The sequence below is a fragment of the Mercenaria mercenaria genome, chromosome 5 (assembly GCF_021730395.1).
Source record: "Mercenaria mercenaria strain notata chromosome 5, MADL_Memer_1, whole genome shotgun sequence".
NCBI lineage: Eukaryota > Metazoa > Mollusca > Bivalvia > Venerida > Veneridae > Mercenaria > Mercenaria mercenaria.
This window is the reverse complement of record NC_069365.1, coordinates 4,979,731-4,996,535: the sequence shown is the minus strand read 5'-3', so window position 1 is coordinate 4,996,535 and position 16,805 is coordinate 4,979,731. Positions and strand designations below refer to the sequence as shown.

Here is a 16,805-nt window from a genome sequence, read left to right as displayed (position 1 = left end):
GTGACCTTGACCTTTAATAGACTGACCCCAAAATCAAGGGGTCATCTACTCTGCATGTTCAATCATCCTTTGAAATTTCAACATTCTGGGTCAAGTGGTTCTCAAGTTATTGATCGGAACTGGTTATCAATGTTCAGGCCTCTGTGATCTTGACCTTTAACGGAGTGACCCCAAAAACAATAGGGGTCATTTACTCTGCATGAACAATCATCCTATGAAGTTTCAACATTCTGGGTCGAGAGGTTCTCAAGTTATTGACTGGAAATGGTTTTCCACGTTCCGGCCCCTGTGACCTTGACCTTTAACAGAGTGACCCTAAAATCGTTAGGGGTCATCTACTCTACATGACAAATCATCCTATGAAGTTTCATCATTCTGGGTCAAGTGGTTCTCAAGTTACTGACCGGAAATGGTTTTCAATGTTCAGGCCCCTGTGACCTTGACCTTTCACAGAGTGACCCCAAAATCGTTAAGGGTCATCTACTCTGCATGACCAATCATCCTATTAAGTTTCAACATTCTGGGTCAAGTGGTTCTCAAGTTACTGAACTGAAATGGTTTTCAATGTTCAGGCCCCTGTGACCTTGACCTTTAATGGAGTGACCCCAAAATCAATAGGGGTCATCTACTTTGCATGTACAATCATCCTATGAAGTTTCAACATTCTGGGTCAAGTGGTTCTCTAGTTATTGATCGGAAATGGTTTTCCATGTTCAGGCCCCTGTGACCTTGACCTTTGATGGAGTGACCCAAAATCAATAGGGGTCATCTACTCTTCATGATCAATCATCCTATGAAGTTTCAACATTCTGGGTCAAGTGGTTCTCTAGTTATTGATTGGAAATGGTTTTCAATGTTCAGGCCCCTGTGACCTTGACCTTTGACGGAGTGACCCCAAAATCAATAGGGGTCATCTACTCTTCATGGCCAATCATCCTATGAAGTTTCAACATTCTGGGTCAAGTAGTTCTCTAGTTATTGATCGGAAATGGTTTTCAATGTTCCGGCCCCTGTGACCTTGACCTTTGACGGAGTGACCCCAAAAACAATAGGGGTTGTCTACTCCAGCAGCCCTACAACCCTATGAAGTTTGAAGGTTCTAGGTCAAATGGTTCTCCAGTTATTGCTCGGAAATGAAGTGTGACGTACGGACGGACGGACAGAAGGACGGATGGACAGGGCAAAAACAATATGTCTCCTGGGGGAGACATAAAGAAATGAAGTGTGACGTACGGACGGACGGAAGGACAGACAGGGCAAAAACAATATGTCTCAGGAGACATAAAGAAATGAAGTGTGACGTACGGACGGACGGAAGGACGGACGGACAGACAGGGCAAAAACAATATGTCTCCTGGGGGAGACATAAATACGGTTACATACAATTAGGGCCTTATTAGCTAGTAGGAATTGTCACTTGTTAGACCAACCTTCATCGAGAGTGAAATTCTTGTGAAAGATCTGCGGCTCTATCAATTTACTCCTGTATATATGGAGTCTTCTTCCAAACTGAGAAAATGCTTTCTTTCTGCTAATATTATCAACAGCCAAGGATATGATACCTCTTTTTTGGTACAAACAAAACTTCAAACAGATGATGGCAGATCTAGCCTAATATAATATGTCTGAGGTTTAACTAGGTAAGACTGTATCATGGTTGGTTCGACTAAGACTTCACTGCATTAAATACCAACATTGCCTAGAGTATTTGCTGTTTGTCAGTTATCTAGTTTACTTGTTGTATTTATAGGTTACAGGACATGCATTAACTAGATTACCTTGGGTATGTTAGGTAGATGGACATACATTTCCTAGATTACCTATATCTTAGGTAAAGGGACATAACTATATTACCTAGATACTCTATGGACAGTTCCAGTTTTTGTTGATAAATTTCATCTGACTCCTCTCTCTCCCTTGTTATTCTATTCATACCAAGGTCAAGAGCTCACAAGCGGTATCACAAACAAAACACACATGGTCTATTGTGTAAACTAGGTCTATCATATTGGACAGTCCTGACTGGACAGTCTGTTTTATGTAAACATTAATGATTGACACATTTTGGATCTGTCCATTATAAGTTCAGTAAAGAAACATACATTACCTAGATTTCCTGTTGTATGTTAAGTAAAGGGCCATACACTACCTAGATTACTTGTATGTTAGGTAAAAGGACACACATTACCTAGATTACCTGGTGTATGTTAGGTAAAGGGACATACACTACATTGTACATAGATTACCTGTTGTATTTAGGTAAAGGAACATACATTACCTAGGTTACCTGTTGTATGTTAAGTAAAGGGACATACACTACCTAGATTACTTGTATGTTAGGTAAAAGGACATACATTATCTAGATTACCTGGTGTATGTTAGGTAAAGGGACATACACTACATTGTACATAGATTACCTGTTGTATTTAGGTAAAGGAACATACATTACCTAGGTTACCTGTTGTATGTTAAGTAAAGAGACATACACTACCTAGATTACTTGTTCTACCACAGGTAAAGGGACATATATTACCTAGTTAATCTATTGCATGTTTTGTAAAGAGACATACATTACCTAGGTTACCTGTTGTATGTTAAGTAAAGAGACATACATTACCTAGATTACTTGTTGTACCACAGGTAAAGGGACATATATTACCTAGATAATCTATTGTATGTTTTGTAAAGAGACATACATTACTGAGGTTACCTGTTGTATGTTAGGTAAAGGGACATACATTACCTAGATTATCTTCAGTATGTGAGGTAAAGAGAAATACATTAGCTAGATAACCTGTTGTATGTTAGGTTAAAGGACATGTATTAACTAGATTACCTTGAGTATATTAGGTAAAGGGACATAGTTACATTACATAGAATACCAATTGTATGTTTGATAGATGGACACACATTACCTAGATTACGGGTTGTATGTTAGGAAAAAGGACATACATTACCTAGATTACCTTGTGTATGGTAAGCAAGAGACATACATTACCTAGAATACCTGTTGTATGTTAGGTAAAGAGACATACATTACCTAGATTACCTGGTGTATGCTAGGTAAAGAGACATACATTACCTAGATTACCTGTTGTATGTTAGGTAAAGAGACATACATTACCTTGATTACCTGTTGTATGTTAGGTAAAGAGACATACATTACCTAGAATACCTGTTGTATGCTAGGTAAAGAGACATACATTACCTAGATTACCTGTTGTATGTTAGGTAAAGAGACATACATTACCTAGATTACCTGCTGTATGCTAGGTAAAGAGACATACATTACCTAGATTACCTGTTGTATGTTAGGTAAAGAGACATACATTACCTAGATTATCTGCTGTATGCTAGGTAAAGAGACATACATTACCTAGATTATCTGTTGTATGTTAGGTAAAGAGACATACATTACCTAGATTACCTGGTGTACGGTAAGCAAGAGACACATTACCTAGAATACCTGTTGTATGTTAGGTAAAGAGACATACATTACCTAGAATACCTGCTTGTATGGCTGAAAGTAAAGAGACATACATTACCTAGATTACTGTTGTATTTATGTAAAGAGACATAACATTACCTAGATTACTGTTGTATGTTAGGTAAAGAGACATACATTACCTAGATTACCTGTTGTATGTTAGGTAAAGAGACATACATTACCTAGATTACCTGTTGTATGTTAGGTAAAGAGACATACATTACCTAGATTACCTGGTGTACGGTAAGCAAGAGACACATTACCTAGATTACCTGCTGTATGCTAGGTAAAGAGACATACATTACCTAGATTACCTGCTGTATGTTAGGTAAAGAGACATACATTACCTAGAATATCTGTTGTATGTTAGGTAAAGAGACATACATTACCTAGATTATCTGTTGCAAACAAGAACACCCTGTTGGTACAGTGAAGCTTGAACTTGAACTGTCTCGAGTTGTTTGGCTGAAAGTAAAGAAAAATAGTGAATATTTCTGTGAATGTTGAATAATACATAGAAAGTATCTGAGCAGCAGTAAAACAACTAAGGTCAAAGTTTTACAAAGACAAGTAAAATCAGCAAGAAGGTTGTTTTTCATCTTTTCATATGAGACAATATTAACCATAATATGCAATATACATAAAAAATGTGTTAGCACTGATAAGAAAATAATAGAATTATTCTATTAAACTGAAAGGCGAAATTCTCAACTGAAAATTTTGTTCAAAATTCTGTTTAAAATACATCATAAAAATTCCAGTCTGTGTGTTTGGTACTTTTCATAACCTCAGACCATAGAAACTTAATCTATCATGATACAGTATAGATGTATGAAATCCAATCAGATACTAAGTTTTAAATGAATTCAAGAAGCCAGGTGCAGAAAGTATTCATGACAGACATTAGCTATAAACAAAAACATGAAAACTGAGATAATTTCTCCCTGAAAATAACATAATACAGACAAGGGTAAATCTAAGTACCTCTAACCCACCCAAAATTTAAAAGGCACAAAATTAATGTCATTTATTTCTACTAGTAAAAGATCATAGAAGAATAATGAATAAGCAGTAAATTTCTACTACAGAGATATATTTTAGCCATATCCCATGATGCCATGTGTAGATATAGTGATACACAGTTACTTTATTTTTCTTCTGGCTGAAAGCAATAGAAGTCTTTTTTTAAAACTAATATAATTGCACATGCTGACTTCAAGATAACAGGAGTCAAACAAGCATATGCCATCCCCCACCCCTCCCCCCCTACCCACCCCATTGACTACAGTAACAGTAATTTCAGTCTTCAGTATGACCATTACATTTCGTCTTATGATCACATAAACAACCTAAACACCATAGATAATCATACTCATGTGATGGCCACAGGGCCAAGTGTTCTACAACTACTGATTGTGAACCATTTTTCATCTTGAGGTCTCAATACCACTTTGACTAACCTTTAACCTACTGCCACTGTCTGTAAGCCTAAGCATTCTTCAGTAATACAGTGAAAACAGTTTTTCAATCTGAAAGTCACTGTGACCTTGACTTTTGACCTACTGAACTCATCCCAAATATAACAAGGTCACTTTCTGACCACCGGTTATCACCAATAAAGGCCAAATCTGTTGCATCCTGAAAGATATTCTAGTCTCATTATGTCACTGTAACCAATGCAAGACCATTGACTTTAATGTGGGATAATTTATTGACCAAAGGCAATCACCTTAAAAAGTTTTACTACTCTGTAAACCAAAGTCGTCCAGTAATTGAGCGTAATCCAGTTTTAGTCTCAGAATCTCTTTGACCTTATAACTTTTGGCCTACATGACTCTAAATAAGGGTAATATATACACTTCAAGCAATCATCCTATGTTTGACCATTTCCCTAGCTTATTCATCAGAAACAAAATGATCTACTGACCGACTGATGACAGACAGACAGGCATATCTACCGGCCATGAGAAACAAAACAATATACCCACTCTCTTTCAAAAGGGGTTATCACAGTCTGGGGATTGAAGCTCTACTTTGGCAAAATTAAGCAAGGAGCTGAATAGAGCTGCATAATGTTTATACTGGGAGACCTCAGGAAAAGTAACTTACAGTCACCTGACTCGTAAACACCTGGGAATTTCTCCATTTCTTTCTTTCCTGTGACAGCAAATTTGATATAACAGTCTATAGTAATTTGATGGTAAAATTCTGGTGACATAAGTGTACAATATCTGTGCAGAATTGCATTATCATACATGTTGTTCAATAAATATAATGATTGTTATACACTAACTGATACAATTTCATATACTAAGAATTTACATGGCAAACTTCATAAGCATATTAATGTATAACGATGCAGCAAATATCAACTTAATCAAGTCCATAGAGTAGGCTATTCACCACTATCATTATACAGGTAAGTATCTTATTTGACAACTACGCTGAAAATAAGAGCAATATGGTAAGTATCTAACAATAAAAATAAATGCTAAATTGTCCAAAAAAACAAGGTGCTGCGTTCAATAAATGCTTGATGCCCCTGGTGGCATCCTTGTCAATACAAAGCAACCTAAGTCCAAAACAAGGGATAAGTTCAAGGTCAAGGTCAAACTGAGGTCAGGTGATGTCTGAAGATGAGGAATGGTCACAGGTTACATCTGCATTAGTATCAAGTCATTCTAGTTAGGGGTATTGATGCTAGACAAAACAGTCCGATTTGGTTAACCTCATACGGACGGACAAACGAACGAACAGACGGACGAACAGGACAATCACTATATGCCTCCCGCATCAGTAGATGCCGGGGGGCATAACAATTTTTTTACAATCAACTCATTTCTACTTAACAATTATCTGATCTGGTGTTTAACAAACTGACCAAAATTAATGTCTTCTGAACATTCACTGATAACCAACAGTATGTATGTTATTATATGACTACATTTACATTTAATTCAGATAAGGAAAAGACAAATACTATATTACTGAGGACTAAAGTAAAGATAACAGACAAAAACTATCTACAGCAAACTAATGTTCTGATGAAACAAGAAACTGTATCACAGTTAATTCCAAAAGTTTGGTTAAAAACTGACAAAAGTAAATACTTGTAGCAAGAGACTTAAATGAGAGTGTTATTGTGCTGAGAGAAACGTACAATTCCCTGAAGTGTTTCCAAAATATTTTTCCATTACAATAAGGATATTTTCAGCTTAAAGAAGGTCGCATTGGATAACGTCAGAACAAAGTTTTGATTTTCTGTGTTTTGCTAAACAGTGATTCATTATGTCTGATACAGTAAAGAGGAATATATACTGATTCATCTAATTCAAGTATTCAGTTCATTACATTATGAAACACCTGAAAATAATGTTTGAAACCAGTCTGCAATAAGCACACCTTTACATCTACAGACTTAAATACTGGATTTAAACTTTCTCTTTTTCTCCAAACTGCAGTCATTTAAAGGAAACAAACTGAGTGCATAAAAATTTACTTAAATCAAAGCATAACCCCAACTTATACTTTCGCGTAGTAAAAAGCAGCTAAAGTACCCAACACTAGTAACAGAATTGTGATTGATCTTGTAATTTGACAGAAGGTTGTCATAATGACGCCAAGGTCAAATATCAGTAAGACAGCCTGTGACGCCAAGGTCAAATATCAGTATGACAGCCTGATGCCAAGGTCAAATATTAGTATGACAGCCTGTGACGCCAAGGTCAAATATCAGTATGACAGTCTGACGCCAAGGTCAAATATCAGTATAACAGCCTGTGATGCCAAGGTCAAATATCAGTATGACAGCCTGACGCCAAGTTCAAGTTCAGTATGACAGCCTGACGCCAAGGTCAAATATCAGTATGACAGCCTGTGATGCCCGATTGAAGGTCAAATATCAGTGTGACAGCCTGTGACGCCAAGGTCAAATATCAGTATGACAGCCTGACGCCAAGGTCAAATATCAGTATGACAGCCTGACGCCAAGGTCAAATATCAGTAGGACAGCCTGACAAACAATATGGCAAATATGAACTCAATTAATTAATGAAAATTTTATTGTATAACCATGTATTGCCCTCCCTTCCTATTACTTAAAATGTTAAAATTCTGTATTGACCCTGTTATGTCATACTGGCCCTGGTGTTTGAGTTTGTCTGTTTCATCTAATATTGCAAACAGTTGAACAAAAGCTAAAATAAACTGTACAGGTTTCCAATAAGTGTACAAAATGATGCTATATTTATTATACAATGTTACTGTTAACAAGAACTGCCATGCCCAATAAACAAGGAGCGTTAGTTAACTTAATACAAGTAACTCATGTCAACTAAAGCATTAATACAGGTGCCTAAAATAGGAGGATGCAACAACAGCAAACACTTACAAAAAATTCGGAGGAAGATAGCATAATTCTTGACAATGGTCTGTCCTATTGGAAAAGTAAGGAACATTCAATAAAGTCACACACATTTTTTGTTGTTATCATTTTAACCTTTAGCCTGCTGGCGCCAAATGATATTGCCTTTGCGAGTAGTAAACACCAAGATCAGGCTGCACATCTGTGAAGGCTGATCTTGGTCTGCACTATTCGCTATTCAGTCAGTAAATTTTCAGTGAACACCCCCTCTGAATCAAAAGTGATACTGCCCAACCATTTTAGAAATTAAGCAGGATAAAGGTTAATGTCTGAAAGGGTGTTAGAACAAAATCACCAACAGCTACAGACCCTCTATCTGCATCACTTTGCATAAATCAATGAAACTGACTAAGTTTTTCTATATGTTTCAAAAATTGCAATGAATAAAAACAAACTAAGATACTTTGAAAAGTTTACAAGACTGACTCTTCAGAGAGACTACTTAGCTATAATAGTATTTAGTAAACCTTAGTATACATGAGGAGTAGGATTGTACCAAGGTGATTTTATCCTTCATAACCTAGGAACAAAACATCAGAATATATGTCACTTAAACATGCCTTTTACATTAACCTGTGATATTTCATTACTTTGGGAAAACCAGCATACCATATTTACCCATGTTTAAAACACACATGTATTTCATATACACCCTGATTTCTGAATGGGAAATTCTTTTTTTCATTTTTAGAAAGATGAAAAATGAGCGAAAATGTTTGCTTCTAGTGAAAAAATCACCACAGTATATCTACAGTATTAGTTGCTACACTTTAGATCAGTGAGAAGAATTGTCTTGCGAAGGAAAGAACTGGTTTTGGTTATAAAACAGACTCTTTTAAGGTGGTATCACGTTTTGAATTTCTGGTGAATGATAGAAAGTAAAGAATATTCAGTTCTTTCCAAAAATTGTTATGTTGTGATTCAACCAAATAGTTTCCTTTGTCCATCAGAAAGGAACAATTCTCATATCATAATATTGAGGTTTGGTAACTTTATTACAGACAAAAAAATAAAACAATAGAAATTCTAACGTGACTTCAGTGAGCTCAACAAAGCAATTTCAAGCACAAATACTAGTGTGGAATGTAAAGTAAGTTACACACTACAATGTCCTACCAAGATACTTACAAAAACAATGTATATGCAGAATGGAGAGATAAAAATAATTCTGACAGCTCGTGAAAAGTAATGACAAATTTTGACAGGTGTATGATGATTCATGACCTAATTAAAAAATTTCTGTTATTTCTACCTTCCAGTTTGATTTTCTTAAAATGGGTCTTCTATATTGTAGCTTACAACTCATAAATTAAAACAATAAAAGAATGTATTGTTACCTTACTGTCGTTTTGTCTATCCAGATCATGTAAGAATTCCTATTGTTTCAGTCATTTGTTACTAATTAATTTAGAGCAACTCATAGCGTTGCAATCATACAAAGCACATTCCTTATTTTCACATAGATATTGAGGATTTATCAAACAAGTATATGTATTGGAAACACAATTTAAATACCGATTACGTGTTGCAATAATGCATAAATATCTCAGCCGTGACATGTCCTTAAGTTCTTCTTTAACTTTTGTCTGAGCCTGTTAAACCCAAGTTTGAAAAAGAAAGTGTGCATTACACATGGAAATAGATGATACTTTATGTGAGAGGAAATAGTAACATTACTTCCTGGTTGAGAGTACAATTCCACCTGCTAGTTTCTAGATGACATTAAGCAAAGTTTGCCTGTAACTATCCCAACAATAAGTTATAATTTGAACTCCTGACAATGTTACTACATGTTTAAACATATCACAACTGAAGATACCGATTCCAAGAATATTTACAAATATGATACATAGCAGAAGCCTTATAATGTACTTAATTCAAACATGATTTAGATTTGACCATAGTTTTTATGTCAAGTGGATTTACTTAAAGAAGGTGTATATCAAATATACTATTCAGTTTGGCATATGACCAACTCACTGTCTTTAAATTTACTAAAATTCTGCCATGTATCATTTAAATTCTATATGTACTGTTTGTCATATAGTTAAATACATTGTAGCGCTATTCCCTGGTCACCACAAAATAGCCTGACGTGACATCACCTTTAGCATGGATAATCAGCAATAAACACAGCTTCTCATACTAGAATAAGATATATTTAGTTCCATTCATACAGCACTTATGTTACCCATTGCTCAAAGATTTAGGCAATACAAATAAGGAATTAGAACTAGCATGTTGAGTCAAGATACTGCAAAAGCACTTAACCCTGCAGTCAAAGCCTTACGACCTAACATACAGATACGACCATTGACCTCCTGAATTTAACTAATGAAACAAAGTCATAAATGCATAAATGTGCTTATGTATTTGAAAGTTTTTACATTTCTCCAACAGAAAGATTTACACAGGGCCTATGCTCTCTGCTTTATCTTGACATACTGGTGTTGAATATTTACATGAAATGTCTTCTTGGGTAGGTGGAATAGTGGTATGACTGAATAGTCAGGATATATATTATTCTAGATAAAACAGATGAATATGATATTTAGGTAGAGAACGTTTATGATATATGACTCCTAATTTTGCATACCAGATTACCAGTACATAATTCAGGGGAGACATCATTCCTTACTACATATAAATAATTCAAGTGAGTGTTATGTAATCCTAGGGAAATCATTCCTTAGTGTGTATAAAAACTTCAAGTAAGTTTATATAATTCAGAAAAGATCATTCCTTACTTTGTATAAACAACACTGGGCCCCACCAAAGTTCAAAGTATAAAATTATTACAAATGCATGGATTATAATGAAACTTAAATAACCTTTTACAGCTTCAAAGACCTCAGCAGATTTTTAGAAGTATAAATTTAGAAGAGAAAAAGATATGAAAAATTGAATGTTTGGCACTCTAAAGTCTAAATGTAAATACTTTGAACATTGATAGATGCAGACCAAGTTTAGTTGATATAATTCAAGGAAGATCATTCTATCTTACTCACATTTGAGGACATTCTTTCAACCGCTGTTAACATATCTTTGAGCTAATGTTGCAAACATTGCAGGTAAAATACTAATAAAATTTCTTAAACAGTGTAAGTCAAAATATAATATTTAATTTGACATAATGGTTTGCAACAGCCTATAGGACAGAAAACCATCCATCAGAGAGGCAACTGAAAACTGCTGTAAGAGGCAACTACATGTTCCAACAAGTACTGAAAATGTCACTTCCTTTTTCCAGATAGACTTTAAAGTTTAATTCCGACTTTTCCAAGAATTATAATTAATAAAACCACTTCTGCTTCTACTTGATAAAAAAAATAGATGCCTTAACTATGGCATAAATCAAGAATAAATATTATAGTGTCAAGTGTATCATCAGTAGAGGAAACTTCCCATTCTGGAAGTCAACCACTGGGTTTTTCCCTACTTCCTCAATGGGAAACTTGATGCAAAATATAGTAACTTGCTCCCTATTCAGGAAGTAAAATTACCTTTTTTTGACTTGACTTATTCATAAGGGCTAGTGCATAAGCAAACACATGGTATCATTAAATAAAATACACCATAATGATTGTAAACTTGAGAAATATGTCTAAATTTCTACTGCTCAATTTTTTTTAAATATCCTGATCAAAAATTTATTCAACTTTTAAATTATTTAATTTCAAAATTTCCCGAATTGGAAACTTAACTTCACCATCGGGAAGCTCATTATATATAGAGATAATAGGTTAGTGCCGTAGATGAGAAAGTTTATCTGGCGAGGTGGAGGAGGATATCGGGTGAACCGAAGGCGTAACCTGATAACGTCCGGAGCCGAGCCAGATAAACTTTCTCCATCTTAGGCACTAACCTATTATTCTATTTATCTTGTCATTACTTCATTTTCCGATATTTAGCAATTTTTTTTACAAAAATAAGTGTGCGACAACCGTTTTAATGACGTCTTATTTGTAATGACGTCACTTATATAATAACGTAATCACCGACAAAATCGCAATAACTTCTTCGTTTTTGAATAAAAACTCATTATTTGACTACTCATTTTCTTAGTTCGGACATTTCCAACACAATGGTTATGGTTTCAATGCAAACTTTCTTATGACAACAATATCGATCATAAGGTCACATGATCAACTGACCGTATATCACTGGTCACGTGTCAACTGACGGTATATCAAGAAAGATATACAGCACCCTGATATCGGGTCGAAAATACTGCAAGTGACAGGATAAAGATTAATATTGAATAGCTTGTCTTTCATAAAGTACTGAAATTACACAAATAATACTAATAAAACACCTTCTAACATTGCCTTGCTTAATGACTGCTAGAACAAACTAGAATTTCCAAATGCTTCAACACTATATTTGTGACAATTAAGCAGTTTATACTCCTATATACATGCAGTTCTTGTTTTAAATGTTATGTTGCTTAAAATCATACTGGCCCAAAATGATTTTATGCAACAGTATATACATCATTAAAAGCTTCATATGGACCTGTACAAAAACCTGAAAACTAAAAAACAAAAGAATTTTCTGACTGGAAAAGGGGTAATAATGTAAATATACAAATCTGTGTTTCCCGATTGAGAAGTAATGTTTCCTGTTTGGGAAACTTCGAAATTAATAAAAACAAGAGGGCCAAGATGGCCCTAGGTTGTTCACCTGAGAAACACATCATAACAGTGTAAACATGTTTGACCTAGTGATTTCATGGAAACAAATATCCCAAAATCAGTAGGGGTCTTCTACTCCTATCAAGTTTCAAAATTCTGGGTCAAGTGGTTCTCAAGTTACTGACCGGAAATGTTTTTTCATGTTCAGGTCCCTGTGACCTTGACCTTTAATAGAGTTATCCCAAAATCAATAGGGGTCATCTACTATGCATATCCAATCATCCTATGAAGTTTCAACATTCTGAATCAAGTGGTTCTCAAGTTATTGATCGGATATGGTTTTCCATGATCAGGCCCCTGTGACATTGACCTTTAACAGAGTGACCCCAAAATCAATAGGGGTCATCTACTCTGCATGACCAATCATCCTATGAAGTTTCAATATTCTGGGTCAAGTGGTTCTCAAGTTATTGATAAGAAATGGTTTTCCATGTTCAGGCCCCTGTGACCTTGACCTTTAATGGAGTGACCCCAAAATCAATAGGGGTCATCTACTCTGCATGACCAATCATCCTATGAAGTTTCAACATTCTGGGTCAAGTGGTTCTCAAGTTATTGAAATTAAAAAAATACAGCCTCTATCGCATACACAAGCTAAATGTTGACAGACGACAGATAGACGGACGCCGGACATTGAGCAATCACAATAACTCACCTGAGCATTGCGCAGGTGAGCTAATAAAAGTTAAATAAAAATATTTTTAAAACATCTGAATGGTAGAAATTTAGATAAAGTATCTAAGTTTAACTTGGCATATTTCATTTAATGACACCATGTATACTCTTATGCAACGGACCTTTCGATGGAAACAAGTCAAACAAGAGCTGTCGGAGGACAGCAACGCTTGACTATTCAACAGCCTGGTCAATTGAATGAATGACCTGCACAGTGCATATCAGATCATGACAGTGAACAAGTGTGTGAAGTTTCAATCCATTCCTATTAGTGGGTACTGAGATACCAGCTTACATACAAAACCTTAACCAAAAATTTCTAAGTCGAAGGGGCATAATTTTGTAAAAAAGCAAAATAGAGTTATGGAACCTGTGCAACGTAAGTCAGTTTATAACAGTGAATAAGTGTGTGAAGTTTCTATCCATTCCCACAAGTGTTTACTGAGATACCAGCTTACATACAAAAAACTAAACCAAATCGGCACGCATACGCGGACGCCGACGCACGGGTGAGTCCAATAGCTCGGCTATTCTTTGAATAGTTGAGCTAAAAATGATGATTTTGCTTCCCAAATGGGAAACAAGCTACTATATTTAGTAACAAGTGTCCCATTCAGGAAGTAGGGAAAAAGCATAAATTTCCCAAATGGGAAATTTCCCCTATTGATTATAAACCTCCATGTAAACATTGTGATGTCATGATGAACATTATACAATGACATCATTAAGTACTATTGTCTGTGCAGTGAAAGTGGAGACAGGGCATATTTAAGGAAATTACTAGCTGAAATTACAAAATCTGTTTTGGAAAAAGTCATCGACATTAAAACTGGGCTCTGTACTTAAATTCAGTCTGGTAGGAAACTGATGTAAAAACTAGTCCATTAATATGGGAGGAGCTATCAAAAAATATATCAGGCACTTTGCATAGTAGCTGCATGATAAAAACACAAAAAGGGTTAATCCAAACAAGCTGTATCTAACATCAAAATACCAAATTCTCTTGTGAAATTAGTACATCCATCTAAATGTCTGTGTCATTTTTACATATATCACTCTGGGTATAAAAATGTATATGGCATGGTCTGAACTTCTATTTATAGAAAGAAAATTACCTTGACATCCATTTCGACGTTGGTCATACACGACAGTGGTACTATTCTTTTAGATACTTGGTCCTGTTGGGGAAAAGTCTCAAATATAATTTGCAATGAAAGCAATTGATGATCATATAAAATTATATTGTTTAAAAAACAACTGTCAATTAACAAAAGCACAGAAAAAGAAACTATTTTGTTACACTGGCAAGGAATAAATACACAGAGTTAATAACTTAAGTCGTTCAAGTATTTTGGTCGATATTTTTTGCTCCCCATTCCACCATTTATTTCTAAGCCACAATATACTGTTTTCTTCTAATACCAGAAGAGGTATTTTTTCAACAGATAATTATAGTACTTTTGAACATAATAAACATATTACTAACACACTTTTTTACTTACTTCACACCAAAACAAGAGTGCCAGACTGTCACAAAATACGCCCGTCATCGAACTTGGCCTAATTCAAGGACATAATCCAATAATGCCTAAGGCCATTTGGCTGGTTATCTTACTTGGCCAAGATATCATGCCCACAAGCATTGTCAGCAAGTTTGGTGAAGATCGAAAGAAAACTGTTCGACTGAGTGCGGACAATGCTAAAATCGCAGTTTTTTTAGTAATTCAAGGACCATGAGTGCCAGAGGCGATTTGGCTGGTTATCGAACCTGGGAGAGATATTATACCCACAAATATTGTCAGCAAGTTTGGTGACATTCCCATGAAAACTGTTAGACTTAGAGAGCAGACAATGCTAAATTCGCAGTTTTTTAAGTAATTTAAGGGCATAATCCAAGAATGCCTGGAGCGATTTGGCTGGTTATCTTACTTGGTCGAGGAATTATGCCCACAAACATTGTCAGCAAGTCTGGTGAAGATCGGATGAAAACAGTTCAACTTAGAGAGCGGACAAAGCTAAATTTGCTGTTTTTTTGAGTAATTCAAGGGCCATAATCCAAGAGTGCCTGGGACGATTTGGCTGGTTATCGAACTTGGCCGAGATATTATGCCCACAAACATTGTCAGCAAGTTTGGTGAAGATCCGATGAAAACTGTTTGACATAAGAGAGTGGACATGCTTTGGACGCGGCCCGCGCCACCACGGGTGTTAACATAAAATGTCCCGCTCTTTCAGAGACGGGCGTATGAAAATGAACTGATATTGATAAAATTTGTAAGAATATCCTTTGGAAGCATAGAATGCAACCAAGCAAAATAATAACAGACTGAGTCTGATCAAAATTTTTCATGAAAGGTAATGAAAAGTGGAACACCCCTCACACCCCTAAAGGCTGAATCCAAGTACATGGAGACTTTTAATGGCTGCCACATTGCTGTTGTAATACTTAATAAAGTCTGCAAAAAAGTTCAATAGAATCATAAAATGCAACCTAGCAAAATAACAGCAAACTTGTTTTGATTGATTCTGTTCATGTGTAATGGAAAGTGCAATACCACTATGGCCTTAGATATTGATGAACTACATGATCCTAATCATTGTCATAAATTGTTCATCTCTAGTAACTGGTCAACAAGCATCAGCCATCTCAAAACTTTCTCGCGTGGGTAAGCAGTATTAGGTATTGATATATAACCATGAAAACAAGAGCTGTCTGTAAGACAGTGCGCTCGACTTTTCTCAGTGCTTGACTCTTGAGTTAGAGCTTTGCCAGTAAAAACTTTATAAAACTTTAACTGAAAAATCTAAATTAAACAGGGACATAACTCTGTCAAAATTCAAACAGAGTTATGGGGTTTGTTTCTCCTGGTGTAGACTTTGATAGTAAATAACTATTTTAAGTTTCAAGTCAATAGCTTTGATAACAGCAGAGATATTTGACTTTATCAAAAACTTTTACCAAAAATTCTTAGTTAAACAGGGACATAACTCTGTCAAAATTCAAACAGAGTTATAGGGTTTGTTTCCCCTGGTGTAGACTTTGATAATAAACAACTATTTTAAGTTTCAAGTCAATAGCTTTGATAATAACAGAGATACTTGACTTTATCAAAAACTTTAACCAACGCCGACGCCGACTCCGGGGCGAGTGCAATAGCTCTATTTTTTCTTTGAAAAGTCAAGCTAAAAACAGATCATAAGAGCATATTCTGTGCCTTTTTTACAGGCTGAGTGACATTTTTACCAGATTTTGTTGTTGTTGCTTTAGTTGAAAAGATTGAATGTTCCATCAGTGTTGTTCAAGTTTTAAGCAACTCTGTCCTGATGTCTAAACAGTAATGCACCTATCAATGTGTGTGTGTGGGGGGGGGGTGGGGGGGGGGGGCGCGGCGGACATACCCGGGACTTCTGACAGAAGGCTTATCCCGATATGTGGGAATCTGACAAACAGAATGGTGCTGAGTCCCGGGAAATAGACTTTGGCCGACTTTTAGATCCTGGGGGCTGGAAATTTGATACCACTGTA

The 16,805-nt window shown here is 35.6% G+C and overlaps 1 protein-coding gene across 11 annotated transcripts in view; it reads right to left on the bottom strand.

Moving 5' to 3' along the window:
* LOC123556315 (arf-GAP with Rho-GAP domain, ANK repeat and PH domain-containing protein 1-like) overlaps nucleotides 1-16,805 on the bottom strand; it is a 166,433-nt gene that overhangs the window by 85,990 nt on the left and 63,638 nt on the right. For 2 of the 11 annotated variants that reach the window (XM_053542540.1, XM_053542541.1), the window contains exons 6-10: nucleotides 14,395-14,457; nucleotides 10,373-10,435; nucleotides 7,878-7,922; nucleotides 5,597-5,644; nucleotides 3,877-3,952 (exon numbers count right to left, since the gene is read on the bottom strand). In XM_053542540.1, coding sequence (XP_053398515.1) covers nucleotides 3,877-3,952; nucleotides 5,597-5,644; nucleotides 7,878-7,922; nucleotides 10,373-10,435; nucleotides 14,395-14,457 — 295 coding nt within the window. Of the gene's footprint in view, nucleotides 1-3,876; nucleotides 3,953-5,596; nucleotides 5,645-7,877; nucleotides 7,923-10,372; nucleotides 10,436-10,918; nucleotides 10,961-14,394; nucleotides 14,458-16,805 lie in introns of all 11 variants that reach the window. The other 9 variants (XM_053542542.1, XM_053542545.1, XM_053542543.1 and 6 more) reach the window with 9 other exon arrangements.